Source organism: Dendrobates tinctorius, unplaced genomic scaffold, assembly GCF_039654945.1.
Source record: "Dendrobates tinctorius isolate UK_male_01 unplaced genomic scaffold, ASM3965494v1 ptg000164l, whole genome shotgun sequence".
Lineage (NCBI taxonomy): Eukaryota > Metazoa > Chordata > Amphibia > Anura > Dendrobatidae > Dendrobates > Dendrobates tinctorius.
In genome coordinates this window covers 10,974,282-10,998,097 of record NW_027361831.1, presented here as the reverse complement: position 1 = coordinate 10,998,097, position 23,816 = coordinate 10,974,282, and the positions used below count along the sequence as shown (strand labels likewise).

The 23,816-nt window shown below is 48.9% G+C and overlaps 1 protein-coding gene across 1 annotated transcript in view; it reads left to right on the top strand.

Annotated features, from left to right (window-relative positions):
* LOC141053004 (uncharacterized) overlaps positions 1-23,816 on the top strand; it is a 130,040-nt gene that overhangs the window by 85,072 nt on the left and 21,152 nt on the right. The window contains 4 exon segments of the mRNA XM_073550325.1: positions 16,178-16,252; positions 18,523-18,630; positions 18,714-18,811; positions 19,010-19,100. Coding sequence (XP_073406426.1) covers positions 16,178-16,252; positions 18,523-18,630; positions 18,714-18,811; positions 19,010-19,100 — 372 coding nt within the window.

The window sequence follows — 23,816 nt, the reverse complement described above, 5'->3', positions numbered from 1 at the left end:
ATCGTGAGATTTTGAGTGCAAACCTCCTTCCATCAGCAAGGGCATTGAAGATGAAACGTGGCTGGGTCTTTCAACATGACAATGATCCAAAGCACACCGCCAGGGCAACGAAGGAGTGGCTTTGTAAGAAGCATTTCAAGGTCCTGGAGTGGCCTAGCCAGTCTCCAGATCTCAACCCTATAGAAAACCTTTGGAGGGAGTTGAAAGTCCGTGTTGCCAAGCGAAAAGCCAAAAACATCACTGCTCTAGAGGAGATCTGCATGGAGGAATGGGCCAACATACCAACAACAGTGTGTGGCAACCTTGTGAAGACTTACAGAAAACGTTTGACCTCTGTCATTGCCAACAAAGGATATATCACAAAGTATTGAGATGAAATTTTGTTTCTGACCAAATACTTATTTTCCACCATAATATGCAAATAAAATGAAAAAAAAACAGACAATGTGATTTTCTGGATTTTTTTTTTCTCAGTTTGTCTCCCATAGTTGAGGTCTACCTATGATGTAAATTACAGACGCCTCTCATCTTTTTAAGTGGTGGAACTTGCACTATTGCTGACTGACTAAATACTTTTTTTCCCCACTGTGTATATATATATATATACATACACACACAGTGTGTGTGTATATATATATATATATATATATCCATCTCCGTGAAAACATATAAATATATATTTTTTAGAGGTGTGGGGGCCCAAGTGGAGATTTTGCTGTGGGGCCCTGTGATTGCTATGTACGCCCCTGCTTGCAGAGCAGTAATAATAAGGGAAATCTGGCTTGTTTCTCTGAGCCCGAGGCTCCAGGGATCCCATTGCCAGAATGCCCTCATCATAAGCAGCGTAAAGGGCAGGGAGGGAGGCCAAAACACATCTCTTGCACAGGGGCCCCAGGCTGTCAGTATCTGCCCCTGCTGGGACACTTTGGAGAAATGGCTATTCCACTGATTCCACAACCAAATCAATGTAACACTGAGCTGTTTGTGTACCTGGAATGAAGACTAGAGTGATCCAGCTACAGTACCTCATACCACCATGGATCTGTCATGATCTGCTGAGTTTGTGGGATCAGGTAGTTTAGAGGTTAATCTGGACAGCCTCACTCAGATTCTGGGAGGCTTTTTATAGCCTCATTGTGGGCTCACTCCTTGTCGCTTATACTCAGACCCTTGGCCGAGTGTGTGACCCTGGTGTGCTTTGTGACTGATACTTTATGCTTGCTTGGTTTTGATCCGGTTCTGTCCCTGTTACGAGTTCTGCCTGTTCCTTTTGTACTGCTCTGCTGTTCCCGTGTTTGACTCTTTTGCCTTGGACCTGACTACTCTCTGACTGCCTCCCTTGTACTGCGTTGCTATCTCTGTGTATGATTCATTGCTTACGTTTGGACTATTCTCTGCTTGTCCATCTGGTACCGCGCCGTCCTCCCCGTGTATGACCCCTGCTTGTCTGACCTGAGTTTCAATAGCCTTTGCTCCAGGATTCCTGTAATAGAACCCTATCCTGCAGCAGGACGCTAAGCCACTCCCCCTGTGGTCACATGATCGTAGGTCCTTGTACTGCTAAACTACTTTCAGTGTTGCAGGTCCTGTTGTCTGAACTTTCCCTGCAGTATCGGACCCCGGGTCCTCCCGTAGTCTGGGTGAGTTACCCTGTTCAGCCGCGGCAGCCTGCGGGTGCTGACAGGATCCTGATAGGATCATAATCCCAGAAGTAACAACTTTTTGACTTTCCCCCTTGAAGACCTCTTCTTGACCTCACACAAGCATTCTCAAAGGCTGTCGTGGTGCAGATCAAAATCACAAAGAGGCTGGAATGGAGGTCTGTCCTCTTCATGAGTTCTTCATCTTTGAAGAGGACAACATAAGTGTCCTTTTCATCACAGTGATGTCTGGTAATTGCTCTTCTGGAGACGCGTAAGCAACACCATGAAGAGGCCTTCAAGAAGGAATGTCACACCAGTCCTACTCTTGGGATTATGGAGTGGGGTGACAAAATGTATAGTAGCTGGACCACTATCGTCTTCATTGCACATTTCGGCTTTACATTGATTTGGTTGTGGAACCAGTTCTACTGCCATTTTTCCAAAGTGTCTAACAAAACATTTTTCATAACGCCAAACTGCATGTTGCTTGTGCTATTGTGAGCAGCCTGGGTGGCCTAAGCATTCTACCATGGCCTGCTGCATCTCCAGACTTGTGTCCCATCACATATCTGTGAAGTCATTGGTCGGCAATTGCAAAGAGAGATATCTACAGCGGATTTTGATGATTTTGCATGATCATGTGTATTCAGCGTGACAGAACATTCCTCAGACACCCATTAATCATTTTGTTTCCATTTTTCATAATTTGCAGATCATGAACATGTCTATTGAACCTGTGATTTTAAAGGGAATCTGTCACCCCATTTTTCGACTATGAGCTGCCGGCACCGACATTAGGGGCTTATCTACAGCATTCTGTAATGCTGTAGATAAGCCCCCGATGTAACCTGAAAAAGGAGTTATATACTCACCCAGGGGCGGTCCAGGTCCGGTTTTGGTCCGATGGGTGTCGCGGTCCGGTCCGGCGCCTCCCATCTTCTAATGGTGAAGTCCTCTTTGCTGCCTGTCGTGGCTCCTGCGCAGGCGCACTGCTCTGTCCTGTTGAGGGCAGAGCAGAGTCCTGCAGTATGCAGGCGCCGGGAGAGGTCCGCAGGAAGGGATTTCTCCCAGGCACCGCGCACCACGGAGCCTAGAAGAAATCATTAACATAAAACATAAATTAATTTCTCAAGTTCTACACTGCAGCTATGAGGCATACAGATAGAATAGTAACAAATCAGAATTGTCTAGAGTAAACAGAAAAGGTATTCAGGTGTCGCATTTTCAGTACAAGTGGGCTGTCATGTCGCTGACTTGCACGGTTTGTAAGCACCATCCTACTCACTGCAAGCACCGCTCTGCTCCTCTCGGTGTCAAACCATCTCTCTGAGCAGCCTTGTGCAGCACTTCCAGCACTGCTACATCCTCCTGTTGCTGGAGAGTCTCCACCGGGCTATAGGGAGGTGCGGCGTGACTCTGCAGGAATTTAAAATCACTGTCTCTTGCAGAGTTTTGCTTCCGTTGCCTATCCCCTTACAGCAGTGGGTATATTAGGAAACTCCTCCCTCCATACCTTGGCTGAGCTTATGCTCTGATTGTAGTATGTCTCTACTCGCCTGTCTAGGTGCATTCTTGTTTTGACTCTCCTGTTACTGACTTGGCTTTTTTTTTGTTTTGTCTGATCTCTCTGCCCCGGCTTTGTATTTTGAACCTGTACTGCCCCCCCATCCTCAGACTGTCTGACCACTTCTCTGTCTTTGCCCCCGGTGCTTTGTATTTCTGCTTTGAGTCTAAGGTCAGCTGATGCAGGTCCTAAGCCTATTCTCACCATCAGAGACTCTAGTGAAGACCAGGTAGTTAATTAGTTACGCCTCTCCATGATAAGCCCGGCCAGTGGCGCCAAACCCACTATCATCATATGGCCGGGCACCTTCATTGCGCTATTAACCCTATATCTGCAGGTTAATATCATTATCGGACTTGACAGGTTTCCTTTAATGTTTCTTAACACATACATATGTTCCTCTAGTTTGCATGTGTTCCCGCTGAAGAGAGATATGTATTAATAGAGATACAACTTTAGATTAAAGGCCCCCAAACAAAATTAGAAAAAAAGCTTTCTGAACCTGATGATTTCATCACGACTGACCAAATATCTGGTGTATAGAAACACAAAGACCTTAATTTATCATTGTCTCCACCTTTTTTTCTACAGTAATCTGTTCTCTAATAGTGATTTTATTCATTATTTAATTTGCATATTTTTTAAGTTAACTTTACTTGCTTTTCTCCATTTTTTTTCTTCTTTGGTTCGGCATTATGGATGTGCTTTTTGTTTATCTAAAGGTTTTAACGTAATTTATAACGACATAATGATATTTTGAAAAGTGGCAAAACTTTTGCTTGAATGTACTCCAAAATGGAGGACAATCTGTCTAATTTTTTTTCTTCACTGTTGAAGTCTGTCGTGTGACATTTTAAAGGCTCATGTAACTTTTTGCTCTAAAAAGACAAGAAAAAGAGCATCATTGATTTTGCACACAAATACTCAGCCTATGTGCATCATTTTGAAGAATTTGGTTCCAAAAAATCAGTGTGGAATTGACTACTGTAGTACAGTAAACGGGCAAGTTCACGGAACGGTATGAGCATACTAGGGCAAGTGCTATCTCAATCAAACAGCACAATCAAGTAAAAAAGAAACTATTAAAAAGTAGTAGTATCATAATAATGCTCAATAGGAGCAACTAGAGCTGAATGGATCTGACAAAATCCGAATTCGCCAAATCACACGGATTTTACAAGGAAATTTGATTCACAACAAATGTATTCTCCGCCTATTGAATGCTCCTTTCCAGATCCCAGAGCATAGTATAGGATTATAAAAAGAAATGACTCACCACTCACCTGTTCCAAAGTCCCTGCATCCCTCCGTTCGATCCTCCGCGCTTCTTGTTTTCCCCATTCAGCTGTCATGTTCAACTAGGACTTGGAGGTCACAGTGCGCTGTGCTGTCACCCGGGCAATGAGCATCATGACATGACAATGTGTTCTGCGCTGTCTTGGTGCATAGTGACCTAAAAGACTTAGATGACTCGGAAGACCCATCCTGAAGTGAAGATACCGGAAAGAATGTGTGTGACGACTGAATGGGAAAGCGAGAGACTCGGAGAACCGAACGGCAGGCACTTTGGAACAGGTGAGAGGTGATGTGTATATGATTTATTTTTTAACTGTTTCTTAGTTTGCTATGATGGAGTAAAATGGAGGCCACATTTTTTGTGAAATTAAGAGTCGAATTCAGTTCCTCTCGAAAAAATTTGCGCAATTCTTTGAGCCACCCACACAACAATGTTCTTGGCGTAGAAGAAGGAAGTTCTCGTACCTATAGGTGTTCACTCCATCCTTCCCACCAAGGATACAAAGTTGATATCTTATGGACATTGTGGACCGAAACAAAGGAGATTAATTTAAAAAGGTTGAAAATGTGTTCACCATCTTCATAAAAACTTACAGACTGTTGCTATTTGGACGCTTGCTGCCTCCTGTTCAACTGTCCAAGACTTTTTTCGGGACCCTCACGCCTCTTGCATGAATTAACTATCTGTTACTCTGCAATGATTGTTATTGATTGCACTTGTCCCTTTTGAATTGTATAGTGCTGCGGAATATGTTTCTGCTATATAAATAAAAAATATTATTATTACTATGACTGTTAATATCTGTTAAAGGGAATGTCAGCAGGATTTTATCCCTGCCCCCCCCATTTATTTATATTCACATGTAGTTCTTTTAAAGACAAATCTAGCACTACAAGCCTCTGAAGCTTCAGCATGTGGCCCGCAGGCACCGTAGCTCCCCGTGACTATGGTGGCGCGATTCAGGGGTTGCCGATGCCAGCTCTTCATTTTAGCTGAATGAGCTTCTTTGGACGCATATTCAAATTAAATGTATTGGGGCTCAGAGACCATCAGAAGACGGCGGCTGAAGATGGCGTGGGCTGTGTATGTCGTCACTAGCATGTGCTGGGGAAGAGGTCACTGTTCTCCGAGGGAGCAAGATTAGATGAGAAGGATTTGTGAACATTTTCCAAGTGAAGGTGACCAGGATGGGGACATTTACTACAACAAGGTGACCAGGATGGGGACATTTGCTACAACAAGGTGACCAGCTATAAAATTGTACCATAACCTAAATGATGAATGGCACTTGGAAAAAAAAAAGCCAAAAATGATGAAAAAGTTGTATGGAAAAAAAATGCTATCACTGAAATGTCATCTCATCTTGCAAAGAATGTGGCCTGTTAAATTCAAATATATATATACCTAGCAGTGTTTGAGACCACTGGTCGAGACAGACCATTCCTGAGAAATTATCATTTGAATGGATATTCGAAAAGAAGCTGAAGTGCTTTTGGAAGCTCTTCTCTATCTCCTGCTCTATTGCCCGCCCAGCGGCAAATCCTCATACTTGATTGCCAGCTTCTTTGCTTGAAGTCACACAGGTGTCGCTGCGCTGGGAACTGAGCTGGGGAGAGCAGAGGCTTGAGAAGAGCTTTCAGGAGCCAAAAGCACTTGAGACTCCTTTGCCTACAAATTCAAATATTGATTTCTTGGTAATGGAGGAATGGACTGTCTAGGTAAAGGTATTTCTGGCTCAGTCTTCCGAAAGAGCTACATATGGGTATAAATAATTTGGAGGGTGAAATCACGAGGAAGGTTGCATAGTATTTGAAATGCAGACTGATAAGTCTAGAAAAGGGAGATAGTATGTGTAGTGCACCATTTTGGCTTACAGCCTAATGGTCATGCCCATATTATTATTTATTTATATAGCACCATTGATTCCATGGTGCTGTACATAAGAAGGGGGTTACATACAAATTACAGGTATCACTTACAGTAAACAAACTTACAATCACATACTGATACAGAGAGGAAAGAGGACCCTGCCTTTTCGGTCTTACATGCTACAGGATGGTGGGGAAGGAGACAGTAGGTTGGTGGGTTGCAGCAGTTCCGGTGTTGGTTGAGGTGATATCTCCAGTAGTGGTGAGGAGGTAGCGGGGTCATTGCAGGATGTAGGCTTTCTTGAAGAGGTGGGTTTTCAGGTTCCGTCTGAAGGATCCGAATGTGGTTGATAGTCGGACATGTTGGGGCAAAGAATTCCAGAGGAAGGGGGCTATTCGGGAGAAGTCTTAGAGGTGGTTGGGTGAGGAGCGAATAAGTGTGGAGGAGAGAAGGAGGTCTTGGGATGACCGGAGATTACGTGAGGGAAGGTATCGGGAGATTAGTTCAGAGACATATGGAGGAGACAGGTTATAGATGGCCTTGTAGGTCAGTATTAGTAATTTGAACTGGATACGCTGAGGGAATGGAAGCCAGCGAAGAGATTTGCAGAGGGGAGAAGCGGAGGAGTAGCGAGGAGAGAGATGAATTAGTCGGGCGAGGGTGTTAGCAGGGAGACCACAGAAAAAAATGTTGCAATAGTCGAGGCGGGAGATGATGAGGGCGTGCACAAGCATTTTAGTAGATTGAGGGTTGAGGAAAGGATGAATTCTGGAAATATTTTTGAGCTGGAGGCGACAGGAGGTAGAAAGAGCTTGGGTGTGCGGTTTGAATGACAGGGCAGAATCAAGGGATACTCCAAGGCAGTGGACTTCCGGTACTGGGGAAAGCGTGATGTCATTAATTGTGATAGGTAAGGAAGATCTGTGAGATGGAGGAAAGATGATGAGTTCAGATTTGTCCACATTGAGCTTGAGGAAGCAAGAGGAAAAGAAGGAGGATATGGCTGATAGACACTGCGGGATTCTGGACAGCAGAGAGGTGACGTCTGGGCCAGAGAGATAGATCTGAGTGTCATCAGCATAAAGGTGGTACTGGAATCCATGGGACTTTATGAGTTGACCCAGGCCATATATTATTAGCTCGTAAGTGCATCCTACAGGGACAGATACACCATGACTACAGGGCTTGGCTTGGTATTTTGACCAAAATATACAAGCTTACAATACACATCAAGGGTCCTCATTGTCTTGCAAGTCCCTGAGCTAAAATTCACTGAAAAGGATATCCAGTCCAAAACCTGAAAAAAAGCACATACTTGCCAATACCTAGTCACATTACTAATTTACTGCAGGATGTTTGCTTTATCAATATTGTGCACCTGTGCTACCTCTGTCTTTTATTATGGAGGCCTGCTGCATCCTGCGGTGTCTTAGTATTGTGACATGGTATTGGTAAGTAGGGCTGCTTTATTTTACTTGTATAACACACGAGTTATTTAAGAGATGAGGATGTGCCGAATTAATACATTTGGATTAAAGAATGCTGTCATGAATACCACTACCGCTGCCACCAATTTGTCACAAACATCACTATCGCGACACACCTGCCTCAGATGCTACTGTAAGGTGACTCCACTTCCAGCACTCGCTCGTCTCCACACCTCAGGTAAGCTGACAATGAGATAAGAATACCTCACAACCAGTTCATACACCCATACCACACATTTCACTGCCACCACTTGCTGTTTTACCAGGTACCCATGCACACAAAGCCTTCCCAAGTTCCTGAACTGTTCACTACTTGCACTCAGATATTCCTTAGATCAGGTTTCCCCAACTCCAGCCTTAAGGCCCACCAACAGATCATGTTTTCAGGATTTCCTTAGTATTGCTCAGGTGATAATTGCTTCACCTGTGCAATACAAAGGAAATCCTGAAAACATGATCTATTGGTGGGCCTTGAGGACTGGAGTTGGGGAACCCTGCCTTAGATGACATGTTTGTGATGCCGAGTGACCACTCACAGACAAGACGTGAGACAGGGTAGTCTGGAGGTCCAAGGCCAGATTCCAGGAGGGCAAGTAGTAGGGGCAATGCAAAGGCGTGGTCAGGTAACAGTCCAGGGTCAAATGCCAGGAGGGTATGTCAAGCAACGGAGTAAGACAAAGGGGTAGTCAGAGGCTAACCTGGGGTCAGGTACCTGAAGTAAGAAAGCGTCAAAATCAGAGGGGATAATCCACACAAATAGCCCTGAAAAATCCTAGGTCCGGCAACAAGATAAGTTCAACAGGACAGGAGGCACCTGGGAAAACACCCGCAGGCTAGCCCAGATTGAGCAGCAGGGCTGTCAATCACAGTGCTGGCAGCTCAGAATGCCCCAGCATCAGATTGGATGACTGAACTGTCACTCACAATACTGACAGTCCAGCACACTCCAGATCCCATAAGGCTGCTGAGCTGTCACAGCATCCCCAGGCAACAATGATGAAATTGTGACAATGTTATAAAGGGTCTCACCAGACCCCTCACTCCTCCTAAAGCTCAGATTTAATTTGACCTCAGCAATGTAAGAGATAACAGGTGTATTGTCGCCTTCCTGCCGAATGACTGGTCATCTGCGGAAGGCAGTAGTGTTGACCAACATGGCATATTGTAATGAGGCAATTTACACACTGGATCATTCACAGAAATACACTACTTTTGTGCTGGTAATTGTACCTCCAGTGTAAGGTACTCGCGGCAGTAGTCATGGGAGAGGGGCTGCTGTGCTCCCACACCCTACAAATAAACGGTGTCCCGATTCTCCTATTGTATGTGTTACTGCGTAACACTTACCTTTTGGTTGCTGGTTACTTCTGTCTCTGGTTCCTCAAGTGTACAAACCGTCGCACACACATTGGAGGACATCATATTCGTTTTATAATAAAGAAGATTACTTAACTGTCCATTTTCATCATATTGAAACGCGCAGTATTGGGCTCAAACTTTTCCGTTTTCTAAGTCCATAGCATAGTACGTTCTGATGTCCGCTGTTCGCTCGCCCTGAGCTATCCCTTTCCTTTCTGGGATCTCTGACCCAGGGATACTCCACCCGGCCCTGCAGCTTCCATGATTCCCGTCCCAACTCCCTTTTACGATTCCCTGTCCAACTTCCTTTCCTCTTTACGTTTCTAATAGGCATCGGGCATTCCAGGAATGTCTGCTCCAAATTTATGGCTGACGTTCTCTTGCTACTCTACAGCCCGTGCTCCTCTTTCCCTCAGACCTCCAACTACTGTGCTCTCTCCATCCAATCTCTTACTCTGACTGCTCTAACGAGTAAGGCCGGAGTCACACTTGCAACTGCAATGCGAGTCTTTCGCCTCAATACCCGACACTGCTGCCAGCACTCGGGATCGGAGCACTCCTGCACAAACCACACAAGAGAAACAGAGGTCCATCCAATATACAGTATGTAAAATGACATACAACGGGCAAAATAAGTATTGAACACGTCGTCAATATTCTAAATCTATTTCTAAAGATGTTATTGACATGAAATTCTGTGTAATATTGAGAAATAACACGGAAAAAGTACTGAACTCGCTTATTGAAACGTAATTAATATTTCACACAAAAGCCTTTGTTGGTGCCGACACCTTCAAGACTCCTTCTGTGTGGAGAAACAATTATTTCACCCACTGTGTATATATAGCACACACAGCACTATTATAAATACACAGGTCGGCTCCATACATATCATACACGCGACTGCTCTGTACACAGCATACATGCATACGGCTCCACTCCAAAAGTCATACAAACTTGGCTCCATTCTGTACACCTCATACACTAACTGCTCGGCTCCACTCATTACATGTCGTACACCCATGGCTTCGCTCCGTACTTGCATGTTTCTGCTCTGTACCAATCATGCACACAATACTCAGCTGTGTATACTACATATCCTACGCATATGTCTTCAGCCCATACACATTGTACGTACACTGCTCCACTACGCTCATCCTAAACACCCGGCTCTGCTCCGTACACCTCGTACACACACGGATCTGCTCTGCACGCCGTGTACACACGCGGCTCTGCTCCGTACACCGTGTACACATACGTCTCCGCTTCGTACACATCTGTTACAATGCTGGATACGAAAGCAAGAGTGGACCCACTGGACCGTGACGCCGAACTCTCCCCGAGCGAGCGCACCAGGTGGACCAACCCCTATACAGGGACCGTTTGGGAGCAGGCTCAAGGAGTTCAAACATCACAGCGGCCAGGATCAGGGGTCAGCTCGAGAGGATGAGCAGCAGAGGAGAGGTGGAGAACCCAACGAGAGATCCGGGGTAACCAGGGTCCAGGGAATGGAGATTGTTGCTGGCGGGTGAATGAGGGCAGCGGGAACCAGGCGGAAGCAGGGTACAGGGAACTGCAAAAGGAAGACACACAGGAGGGTTAGCAGCGAGACATGGGCGAGAGCAGACACGGGAGCCGGGAGAGCGAGCTGGAGCTAGGGACTAGCAGGAGCAAGCAGGGCCTGGACGCAGCGAGGAGAACTCGATAGGCGCCTCCCCTAAGGGAGGGCGGCCTGAAATACCTGATGGCAGCCCCTGATTGGCCAGACGGTGGGTCCGGGTCAGGTCAGGCTAGCGGACGTCCATACAGCAGGGACACGCGGTCTGGCACCCCGGCGCGTGCGCAGAGGCACAGTGCGCGCGGCCGTGGGTAGAGGAGGAGTGCGCCGGGAAGCCACCAGCCGGAACGGAGGAAAACTGGAGGTGCGCGCTGGGACCGAGAGGCAGGAGGAACCCAGGCCGGAAGCAGAAGCAGCGGCGGAGCCAGCGGTGAGTATGGAGACGGCAGGGACAGCGGGACCAGTCGCGGAGGTGCTGACAGTACCCCCTCCCTTACACCCCCCTCTACTGTGTCTGGATAGGAACCTCTTAAGGATGCGTGGTGCATTGATGTTCTCTGGTGGTTCCCAAGATCTCTCCTCGGGACCGAAACCCTTCCAATCGATGAGAAAAAATGTTTTACCCCCTACCCTTTTCGAGGCCAAAATATCTCTCACCTCAAAAACATCATCAGAGCTGACTGGTGGAGGAGAAGAGTTCGGAGCGGGGTGGAAACGATTCAGGACAACTGGCTTAAGGAGAGAGACATGGAAGGTGTTGGGAACTCTGAGCGAGGCGGGCAACTCAAACCGGTAGGACACGTTGTTGATGTGTGAGAATCTTGAAAGGCCCAATGTAGCGAGGTCCAAGCTTGTAAGACGGGAGCTTTAGCCTAATATACTTGGTCGAAAGCCAAACTTGTCCCGGGAGGTAAGTCGGAGAGTCCAAGCGTCTCTTGTCAGCGCGTCTCTTCATGCGCTCCCCGGACTTCTTGAGAGCTTTTTTAGTCTCGGACCAGACTTTGGAGAACTCTATGGCCAGGGAATCCGCTGCAGGCACACCGGAGGTAGTGGAAATCGGCAGCGGAATACCGGGATGCATCCCAAACACCACAAAAAATGGAGACTTGGCTGAGGACTCGCTGGAATGATTATTGTAGGAGAATTCTGCCCAGGGGAGGAGATGGACCCAGTTATCCTGGTGCGCATTTGAGAACAGGCGTAAATATGATGCTAGCACCTGATTGACACGTTCCACTTGCCCGTTGGACTGAGGGTGGTAGGCGGAAGAAAAGTCCATTCTGACCTCCAGAAGTTTGCATAAGGCTCTCCAAAATCGAGAGGTGAATTGTACACCACGATCCGAGACAATATGCTGCGGGAAGCCATGAAGGTGGAAGACATGCTGGATAAAAATCTTCGCCAACTCTGGAGCAGAGGGCAGTGCTGGAAGAGGAACAAAATGGGCCATCTTAGAGAAGCGATCGACTGCCACCAGGATAGTCGTACATCTGGATGAGTTAGGCAAATCGCTGACGAAATCCAACGCTATATGTTGCCATGGAACCGAGGGGATCGGCAGAGGAAGCAGAAGACCGGAGGGTGGTCGTTTAGGAACTTTGACCTTGGCACACGAGGAACAAGACGCCGTGAAGTCAATCACATCCTGACAAAGGCCACCAATAAAAACGAGCAATGAGGTCGAGTGTCTTCTTGACTCCGACATGCCCGGAAAGTTTAGAGGAATGTCCCCAATGCAGCACCTCTTTTCTGTCTGCCTCAGAAACATAGGTCTTGCCTGGAGGAGGAGTGATCAGACTCACAGGGGCCACCCAGACTGCAGAGAGCGGGACAATGCATCAGCCTTGACGTTTTTAGGTCCGGGACGAAAACGCAGCTCGAAATCGAACCGGCCAAAAAAGAGAGACCATCGGGCTTGTCGGGGATTCAGTCTGTGGGCTGACTGGAGGTATGCCACATTCTTGTGATTGGTAAAGATGGTAAACGGATGGACCGCTCCTTCAAGAAGATAGCGCCACTCCTCCATTGCCAATTTTATGGCTAACAATTCGAGATCCCCGATGGAGTAATTACACTCGGCAGGGGAGAAGGCCTTTGAGAAGAACCCACAGGAAACCAGTCGTCCAGACGAGGATCTCTGAGAGACAACTGCACCCGCTCCTGTGGATGAGGCATCTACCTCCAAAACGAATGGCTTGTTGGCCTCGGGTCGGTGGAGCACAGGTGCTGTCGCAAAGGCTTGTTTTAACCTGGAAAAGGCCTCTTCAGCCCCAGGAGGCCAGAACGAGGAGTAGGTGCCCTTGCGAGTAAGACTGGAAATGGGTTTGATGAGAGCTGAAAAGTGTGGCACAAATTGACGATAGTAATTGGCGAAGCCGAGGAACCGTTGAATCGCCTTGACCCCTACCGGACGGGGCTATTGAAGAATTGCTGACAATTTTTCAGGATCCATTTACAGCCCAGAATCCGAAACAATGTGGCCTAGGACGGGCAACAACGACTGCTCAAAGAGACACTTCTCAAGCTTCGCGTAGAGGTGATTCTCCCGCAGGCGCTGCAGTACCTGACGAACACTCCTCCTGTGGGACGCCAGATCCGCGGGAAAAAATAAGGATGTCATCTAGATACACGACCACGCAGGAGTACAGCAGATCTCGGAAGATGTCATTAACGAACTCCTGAAACACCGCGGGAGCATTGCAGAGGCCAAAGGGCATAACAAGATATTCATAATGCCCGTTCCGGGTGTTAAAGGCGGTTTTCCATTCGTCACCGGAGCGGATGCGGACGAGATTGTAGGCTCCACGTAGATCCAACTTCGAGAAGACGCGGGCTCCACGTAAGTGGTCGAAGAGTTCAGGAATGAGAGGCAAGGGGTATTTATTCTTTATCGCAATGTTGTTTAATCCTCGGAAATCGATGCACGGACTGAGCGAACCGTCCTTCTTTTTCACAAAGAAGAACCCGGCACCGGCAGGAGAAAACTTCCGTATGAACCCTCTGGCTAGGTTATCACGAATGTACTCGGACATGGCCGTAGTCTCAGCTGGAGACAGAGGATAAATTCGACCCCTAGGCGGAGTGGTCCCGGGTCGTAGATCAATAGGACAATCATACGGGCGATGCGGGGGGAAGTGTCTCTGCCTCCTTATTGAAGACGTCCAAAAACTACCAGTATGCGGCAGGCAAGCCTGCAGGACCCGAGGGGACTGGACGAGGATTGACAGAATATGGGCCTGGGTATCTCGTTGTTGACCCAGCTCCTGCTGGAGACTGGCCAATTGGGAAGCGTTGCTGGGATCTGCGGCCTGCAAGGCCGAGAGGCGGGAGTCCATAGTCTTCATAAAAGACATTATACGGGTTTGGTTCTCCCATAGGAACACTAGCTCCTTTTGGGCGGCGGCCCATGGCCTGACTATTCTGTTACAATGCTTGATACGAGAGCAAGAGTGGACCCACTGGACCGTGACGCCGAACTCTCCCCGAGCGAGCGCACCAGGTGGACCGACCCCTATACAGGGACCGTTTGGGAGCAGGCTCAAGGAGTTCAAATGTCATGGCGGCCAGGACCAGGGGTCGGCTCGAGAGGATGAGCAGCAGAGGAGAGGTGGAGAACCCAACGAGAGATCCGGGGTAACCAGGGTCCAGGGAATGGAGATTGTTGCTGGCAGGTGAAGGAGGGCAGCGGGAACCAGGCGGAAGCAGGGTACAGGGAACTGCAAAAGGAAGACACACAGGAGGGTTAGCAGGGAGACATGGGCGAGAGCAGACACGGGAGCCGGGAGAGCGAGCTGGAGCTAGGGACTAGCAGGAGCAAGCAGGGCCTGGACGCAGCGAGGAGAACTCGATAGTCAGGCGCCTCCCCTAAGGGAGGGCGGCCTGAAATACCTGATGGTAGCTCCTGATTGGCCAGGCGGTGGGTCCGGGTCAGGTCAGGCTAGCGGGCGCCCATACAGCAGGGACACGCGGTCTGGCACCCCGGCGCGTGCGCGGAGGCACAGTGCGCGCGGCCGAGGGTAGAGGAGGAGTGCACCGGGAAGCCGCCCGCCGGAGCGGAGGAAGACTGGAGGTGCACTCTGGGACCGAGAGGCAGGAGGAACCCAGGCCGGAAGCAGATGCAGCGGCGGAGCCAGCGGTGAGTATGGAGACGGCAGGGACAGTGGGACCAGTCGTGGCGGTGCTGACAACATCGTACACACGTGGCTCCGCTCTGTACACCTCGTGCACACGCAGCTCCGCTCCGTACACCTCGTACACACGCGGCTCCGCTCCGTACACCTCGTACACACGTGGCTCCGCTCCGTACACCTCGTACACACGTGGCTCCGCTCCGTACACCTCGTACACACACGGCTCCTCTCCGTACACCTCGTACACACACGGCTCCGCTCCGTACACCTCGTACACACGCGGCTCCGCTCCGTACACCTCGTACACACGCGGCTCCGCTCCGTACACCTCGTACACACACGGCTCTGCTCCGTACACCTCGTACACACGCGACTCTGCTCCGTACACCTCGTACACACGGCTCCGCTCCGTACACCTCGTACACATGGCTCCGCTCCGTACACCTCGTACACACGGCTCCGCTCCGTACACCTCGTACACACGCGGCTCCTCTCCGTACACCTCGTACACACGCGGCTCCTCTCCGTACACCTCGTACACACGCGGCTCTGCTCCGTACACCTCGTACACACGCGGCTCTGCTCCGTACACCTCGTACACACGCAGCTCTGCTCCGTACACCTCGTACACACACGGCTCCGCTCCGTACACCTCGTACACACGCGGCTTCACTCCGTACACCTCGTACACACACGGCTCCGCTCCTTACACCTCGTACACACACGGCTTCTCTCCGTACACCTCGTACACACACGGCTCCGCTCCGTACACCTCGTACACACACGGCTCCGCTCCGTACACCTCGTACACACACGGCTCCGCTCCGTACACCTCGTACACACACGGCTCCGCTCCGTACACCTCGTATACATATGGCTCCTCTCCGTACACCTCGTACACACACGGCTCCGCTCCGTACACCTCGTACACACACGGCTCCGCTCCGTACACCTCGTACACACATGGCTCTGCTACATCCCCCCCTGTGAACCCCTCCTGACCCCACACAGAAACTTCCCCTCATCCAGCACCATGACAACCAGCACAGCAGAGTCCTGCATACACTGAGGCCCCTGATCATGTGACCCCTGACTCCTCCCCTCCTGTGACCTCATCGCAGGTCCTGTGCGCACAGAACAATACTCTTCCCGCTGTATATTGTGTGTTGCTGTGAGCTGTTGTCCTGAGCAGAGCGCCTGTCTTGCTGGGTCGAGGAGACGGACAGCAGGAGGCTGGTGCCACAGAGGAGGTGAAATCCGGAGGGGATAGAGGAGACGGGGGTGAGAAGGCCGGGCCCATCTGTGCTACACAATAACACATCACTGTGTGCTGGAGTTCAGCAGGGTAGGTTAACCCCTTCCCGACATCGGACGTACTAGCATGGTCTATGGATGGTGCAGGTGTATCTCACCTTATGTTGTACACCGCCGACATCCGCCTCTAACCGCAGCGATCGGAGCTCAGCCGTCACCCGTTATATGATCGTGTAGAAGTTAGCGAGATCCGATCATCGTTAGTGGCTTCACGATTGGTCAGTTTTTTATGTGCGACCATCAGACGTACACGGACTAGCAAAAGGGGAACAATGTTTTGAACTTTTGACGTTCAGTCACCATATTTCACCATCCACTACTGCTTTGAACTTGAGACTACCATCATTTTATAGACAATCATCTTGGCTATCTCATACATAAATATCACGTGCAATTATTTAGCATAAGATTAGTTATGTAGATTCTTGTCATGTCACTGCATTGTTACTGTTTTGCTCTTAAAAATCTAAATTTTTATTATTTTGTCAGTATTTTGTAAATCCACCTTTAGGCTTTCAACACTGCCTGAATCCTTCTAGGCATACTCTCGATCAGATTCAAACATGTGTTAATCGAAATCTGATCCCAGGTCTTTTCCACTAAAAGTTGGTGCATACTTTTCGACTCACTTGGGCATGTTTACAGCTCTATCCGCAAGTGTTTAATTGCGTTCAGGTCTGGGGACTGTGGGGGCCAATCCAGCACCTCTACTTTATTGTCATTGAACCATTTCTTTACCAATCTCGACGTATGCTTCATGTCGTTGTCCTGCTGGAACACCATGTCGTCTTTTTCATACCCATAGTACTCAAGTGTATGAAGTAACTCATCTTGTAGGATACTCCCATATAGCTCAGCATTGAGACCACCATCGATCCTGGTCAAGTGTCCAAAACAACCCAATGCCATCAGGCTTCCTCCACCGAACTTGACAGTCCCTTCAATTTCTCTATCCATTGCCCCCTTTTTCTCTTGTTTCTGCCAGACCCATTTGCACTCATCAGATCCTAGTCTATTGACTTTTGTCTCATTGCTCCAAATCACGTTTACAATATTCTACTGTCCCACTTTTCGTCCTTTTTTGCAAACTCAATCCGACACTTTTTATGACCATAATCAAGTCGAAAATTGTGGTTTGGTCCAGATGAAGAAGTTTGAAAACCTTGAAACACGACACAATAAACTGTATTTATGCTTCACCTTTGTCTGTGATTGTACCTTTGAACTGTATTCCTCATTTATTGCATGATATTGAAGTTAAGGTTCCTACACCTTTTTCGGGCCACCATTCCAGACTTGTGTAACGCGCGCACACTTTTTCCCCTTTATGTAGACAGGGGCAAAATTGTTTGGTGAATTGGAATGTGCGGGGTTAAAATTTCGCCTCACAACATAGCTTAGGACACTCTCGGGGTCCAGACGTGTGACTGTGCCAAATTTTGTGGCTGTAGCTGCGACGGTGCGGATGCCTATCCCGGACATACATACATACACACACACACACACACACACACACACACACACACACACATACACACTTTGAGCTTTGTATATTAGATATGAGCCACCTCCACTGACTTGTTTGTTGCTCCAAAACTAATGGACCTTGTGATGAGCAACTTGTTGACTCCAATGTTTCACCTGGTTGCTCACCTCTTGGCTTTTGAATAAATGGACAGACTTCATTTCATATTCTTCCAACTGTCATGGTGCTCACATGGTGCGGTATGGCAATTTTCTTGGTCGAAAAACCGCTGAGCTAGATAATGCAGTTTCCCTTTTTCTTAGGAAATATTCTTCATGTCTGCTCTTTGATTTGAACCAGTGACCTTTCACTTGGGAATCAGCCTAATAACACAATCAGCTAATAGTGAATGTTGTACTTTGTAGTATTCAGGAAGAAAAAGATTTTTCCACCACTAGGAGCAAAACCGTAAGCATGCAGTGACATGACAATAATCTGCTTAACTAATCATGTGCTAAATAGTTGCACGTCAAATGTATGAGATAGCCGAGATGATTGTCTATAAAATGATGGTAGTGTCTCGTTCAAAGCAGTAGTGGATGGTGAGATATGGAGCCTGAAAGTCAAAAGTTCAAATATTTGTTACCCTTTTGCTCGTCACCGTATGTGTATTAATTTTGGCTCCAGTATTGTCATTGTTTCAGTGCTCAGTTTAAGTTGTCCCACTGACTTTTGGCAATTCAGCAAAGTTGGCAAATTTGAATTTCAAAAGATGTACTCACTGCTAGAATATTTGTGTGAACAAAGTAAAGAATCAATGTATTTTGTTGTTGAAGAGAAGGCTACAGTATTTTTCTCCTTGGAGGAGTGGGAGTATTTACAAGGACACAAAGATCTGTACAAGGACGTCATGATGGAGGTTCCCCAGCCCCTCACATCACCAGGTAATAGACAAGACTAAATACACACGGCCTATAATTATCTGTATGTAAAGAATGAATTCAGTCCCTGTATGTGTTTCCTCCAGATCTATCCAGTAAGAGGACAACACCAGAGAGATGTCCCCGTCCTCTTCTTCCACAGGACTGTAAACAAGAAGATCCCAATGTTCCTCAGGATCATCAGGTAGATGGAGGGAAGGTGTCATGAGATCTCCCCTATGATGTGTAGATGGCTGTTAAGGTCTTGTGCTCAGTCTTGTTTTATCCACCAGTATTATATGATTTATACTTGTGTAATGAGAACGGTGGAGATGGCAGGATTAGAGCTGATCATAAATGTGACTTCTCCACCTGTCTGTGACTTTTACAATATGTGTTTCAGGGTGAAGATCTGACCCATATTAATACTACAGAGACATATGTGAGGGGTGATGAGTGGTATAAAGAGGAGATTCCTACAGATGACTATCCAGGTGAGTACTAACCGTTAAGTGCACAAATTTTCCTCAGTCACTTGCTGCTACATTTTTTTTCTTCATATTCTGTTGTCTGTCAGGTTTTCTGTTGTGGTTTCTTCCACCACAGTGGTGCTGGAAAGCTTCTGAACCCTTCAGAATTGTCCATATATCTGCACAAACGTTACCTAAAACTATTTAAGATTTTCACGCAAGTGTCACGCTTGTGCCTAGGCTGATTGGCGCGAACCGGGGGGTTGTGGTCCCACTGTGCCACAAACCAGACTACCCTGGAAGGGGCGTGACTACGACAGCTACCTCGGTCTTCACTGGAGCCTCTGATAGTGAGGTCAGGCTTGTGAGGCAGATAGCTGCCGGGTGCCACTCCAGGGTGGTGTTTGGCTGTGGCTGCTGATCCCACTCGGGAACAGGACACCTGGGTAGGCGCGAGTGACAAGCAGACTGAGACACAGGGCAGGCGGACACGGCTTGAGACACAGGGCAGGCGGGCACGGCTTGAGACACAGGGCAGGCGGGCACGGCTTGAGACACAGGGCAGGCGGGCACGGCTTGAGACACAGGGCAGGCGGGCACGGCTTGAGACACAGGGCAGGCTGGCACGGCTTGAGACACAGGGCAGGCGGGCACGGCTTGAGACACAGGGCAGGTGGGCACGGCTTGAGACACAGGGCAGGCGGGCACGGCTTGAGACACAGGGCAGGCGGGCACGGCTTGAGACACAGGGCAGGCGGGCATGGCTTGAGACACAGGGCAGGCAGGCACGGCTTGAGACACAGGGCAGGCAGGCACGGCTTGAGACACGGCAGGCAGGTGTGGTGTGCGAAGGAACAGGTAGGGTCCTGTTCACACAGCAGGAACAGGTACTGGCTGGAAGGAATGAAATATGGAGGAACAGGTGGGGTCCTGTTCAAATAGAATAGCAAGTACGGGTACGGATAGGAGAGAGTGGAATATGACAAAAGCAGGAGTGTGAAGTAGGCGGAGCTTGCAAGAGTGCGGAGTAGGCGGAGCTTGCAAGAGTGAGGTAGGCAGAGCTTGCAAGCGTGCGATGTAGGCGGAGCTTGCAAGCGTGCGATGTAGGCGGAGCTTGCAAGAGTGCGAGGTAGGCGGGGCTTGCAAGAGTGCGAGGTAGGCGGGGCTTGCAAGAGTGCGAGGTAGGCGGAGCTTGCAAGAGTGCGAGGTAGGCGGAGCTTGCAAGAGTGCGAGGTAGGCGGAGCTTGCAAGAGTGCGAGGTACAGGGAAAGACACAGCAGGGAAAAGAACCACAGACAAGGAGACTGACGGACAGAGGTAAGATGGAGTTCAGACAGAGACACAGTACAAGACAAGGTACAGGGACCAGGATATTCTGCCTCCTGGAGGGCGAGCAAAGAAGTACCAGGCAAGTACTCAGACAAGGCTAGGACAAGACAGGGACCAGGATATAAGCCTCCTGGCGGGCACTCAGAGTGAACTAGAAACGCTAGGAGTAAAGCCTCTCAAGGAAGGCAAGACAAAGGACAGGGCCTGGCTTCCTCAGTAGCAAGGAGCTAACTGAGTAGAGACATTGCACAGGCAAGGGTTAGTGGGTGTGGCGGACCTAAATAGTCCAGGGCACTAGGTGATTGGTCAGGGACAGATTTCAACAGTGCACCCTGACTGCATAAGAAGCAGAGAGTTCAGGCGCCGCCCCCCTATACACACAGTAAGGAAACATGGAGAGCAAGCAGGAAAACAAGAGGCATAGCGCATTTAGCTGGCAGCAGACAGAAATCACCGCATGACCTGGAGAAGTGAGTAAGTTGGTGTGCGGGGATGGGAAGCCATGCAGTGATGCTGGGTCGCCCTCCCAGGGCTGTGGGGTACTCGGTACCAGGCCCAATGAGCTTCAATGGGAGATGTCACGGCACCTGGGACCCGGCCCGTGGCCCTGGGCACCCATTGTAAAAAGGGGAAAGTTTATAAGTGATTTGTGACGCCACCTGTGGTGTTCGGCAATGAAGATGTAAGCCGACGCTGCAGACAGATCCTCTGGGACAGATGGTGTGGTGAAGCAATGATGTTATAGCCTTCCACAGGCAGGGCTGTAGTCCCAGGGCAGTGTAGGTGAAGTGACACTTAGATGGTGTAGTGTCGGGCGCAAGGGATGTAGCAGTGCTGGCCGGGTTGGCGCAGGAATAAGTGGAGGACACCAGGGCATGTAGTTCCAAAGCTTTACTCACAGTCTGTTGCAGGTACAGGTGCCCGCATCCGTGCCGTGTCCTCCGGGTCAGGAGCTCAGCCAACTTCCAGGCAAGATGAAGTACTCCTTTCCAACACTCCGCCAACATATGTGCCTTTTCTGAACGTCTCCTCTTATAGCGCCTTTGAATGAAGTACTCCCAGTACTGAGTTACACTGGAGTTCCTCTTGTCAGATGTTCCTATGAACTCTACTTGTACGGCAGACAGCTGTAGCCTTCTTCGGGGACTCCTTACTACCTAGTCCCGGCTCACTATCGTTGCTGTTGTGCCCCCAAGTCTTCTGTGGGAATAAAGTGGTGACAACTTCTATTCCTCCGGTGCCTGCTGCAGGACCATTAGTTTCCATACAACCTCGGGGACCGGACCCCGGCCTTGCGCTGTGGACTCGGGAAGGGTTCTCTCTTCCAACCCTGAACCTTAGTCCTCCTATTTTCCTTATGTTCCGTACTAATCCTTCTTCCCAATGGAGAATCAAGCTTCCTTTCTCTGTCTCTTTCCTGTGCCAGCAGACCCAGATCACTGTGGCCTGCTGCAGCACTTCCCTCTTCCATCCCTCTCCCGGGGATCTTCTCTGTCTCACTCTCTGTCCTTCTACATCCTCACTCACTCACTGAAGGAAAGACTGACTGACTGACTCAACTTTTCCCGCTCTTTTATGTAAACTCAGCTCCACCCACCTCCCAGCACGTTTCATGTTCCAAGCAGGGAGCCACTAAGGGGTGCTATCCTACACTCCAAGCAGGGAGCTGCCGAAGGTGCTTTGCTACACTACTTTGTGGTGTGGGGTGCAGGTGTTGGAGTGTGGTCAGGTGTCTCCACCTTACCTGGATGGTGGGGTACCACACCTCAGGAGGAGGTGCAGTACCTCTGTGGCGACTGAACCCTCAGGGGCGCCACATACCCCCCGTTAAACACAGCACATCCACGGGCTGCAAGAAAACAAGTTGACAAATACAGGAACATACAAAAATTTTATAATGCTAATAAACAGTTCTTATCTAATCTTCTCAATATGAGAGGCACTGTTTCTTGAACGTTGGAAACAATTTTAACTAACTATATCTTACTACAGTTCCTAATTCAAAGTGCTATTTCAAGCATTATCATTCATCACTTCTTCTTTCACATTTTCTACTTTCTTTTATTAACCCTAAGTGAGAACCGTCGATGCTTGGTTCGTCACCTGCATTTTTCAAATCTTCATCTTTATTCAAATTTCTTTATTAAAACATTCCTATTAGTCATTGCTATTAACTAGATTCTATATAAAAGCTATTCCCTATTAATACTTTCATAAGGGACATTATAAAATACTTCACATCAAAACTTCAATAATTCTTGTAAGTGCTGGACACCGCTCCCAGCCGGGATCTCTTGCAGTGTCCTTTTGGTAGGAGCCATGCTCCACGATGAGGTAGTTCTTATCCATAAAAAGGGCCATGTAAAACCAAGAGAGGGCACCTAAAGAGGTACAACTATATACAATAAAGTTCTGGATCATTCAGTGTCTATGATCTCTGCAGTTCAGTAAAAAAAATGCTGCCAATGCAACTAGGCAAAAACTGGAATCAAAAAGGAAAAACATAATAAACAAGAAGGCACAACGGTGCTAATACCCTCCTGGGTAACAGTTAGTTATTTGGAATGTTATGGCTAGTTGTCCCCTCCTGGGGTTCTGGAAGCTGGTTGCTTGGGCTGCTTCCAGGGGAGATGCTCTGGGTGTCCACCTCCTGGTGGGTTGATGAATTGTCGGTATTCAGCTGGCATGGCTGCTGCCTGAGGTGCAGCAGGGGTTGTGACTTGTACCAAGGGATGCTGGATTGGTACCGACGTAGCCTGACCCACTGGTGTGGGTACAAGCACAGTTTTGGTAACTACTGTGGGAGGTTTTCCTGCCGGGGGAACACACACTTTCTCCTTCAGATAAGTTGCCAATAAGTCCTCCGGTATGCGGCGTATGTTTAGGGCATACCAGCCGCGTAGCCCCTCATGCCGGGTAAAGGTGACATATTCCCCTGGCTGTAAGTCACGCGCTGGGTGTCCCCTCCGGAGGTGAGACTCGACATCCCTCCGGCTGAAAAATAGGTCAGAGATCTTCTGGGGGTCTGCTATGAACCCAAACCCCCGTTTGGGATTAACATTGAGGACCCGACCCCATCCTGCTGAATCCCGGGGACCATAATGTCCAGCATGGACCTTCTCCTTACTGTCCAGGTCAGGACCCAGCACTGCCAGCCTCCTCTGCTCTCGTGCCCTCTCCTCGGCTGGCGGATGGTCTCCTGGCATCGGGCTCTCGTCTTCTCCTCCTCTTCCCGGGACCGGCCCCTGCCAACCGTGGACCACGTCACCACTGTTAGGGGTTCAGGTGTTTCCCCCCATGGACTAGTATCCCATTCCCAGACCAAGTCCAGCACTACTTGTCCGGCCGCTGTAGCCGGCGGGCACCCAGTGGCTTCCCTAGCTTCAGGGGCGACAGGCATACCTGCTGGCG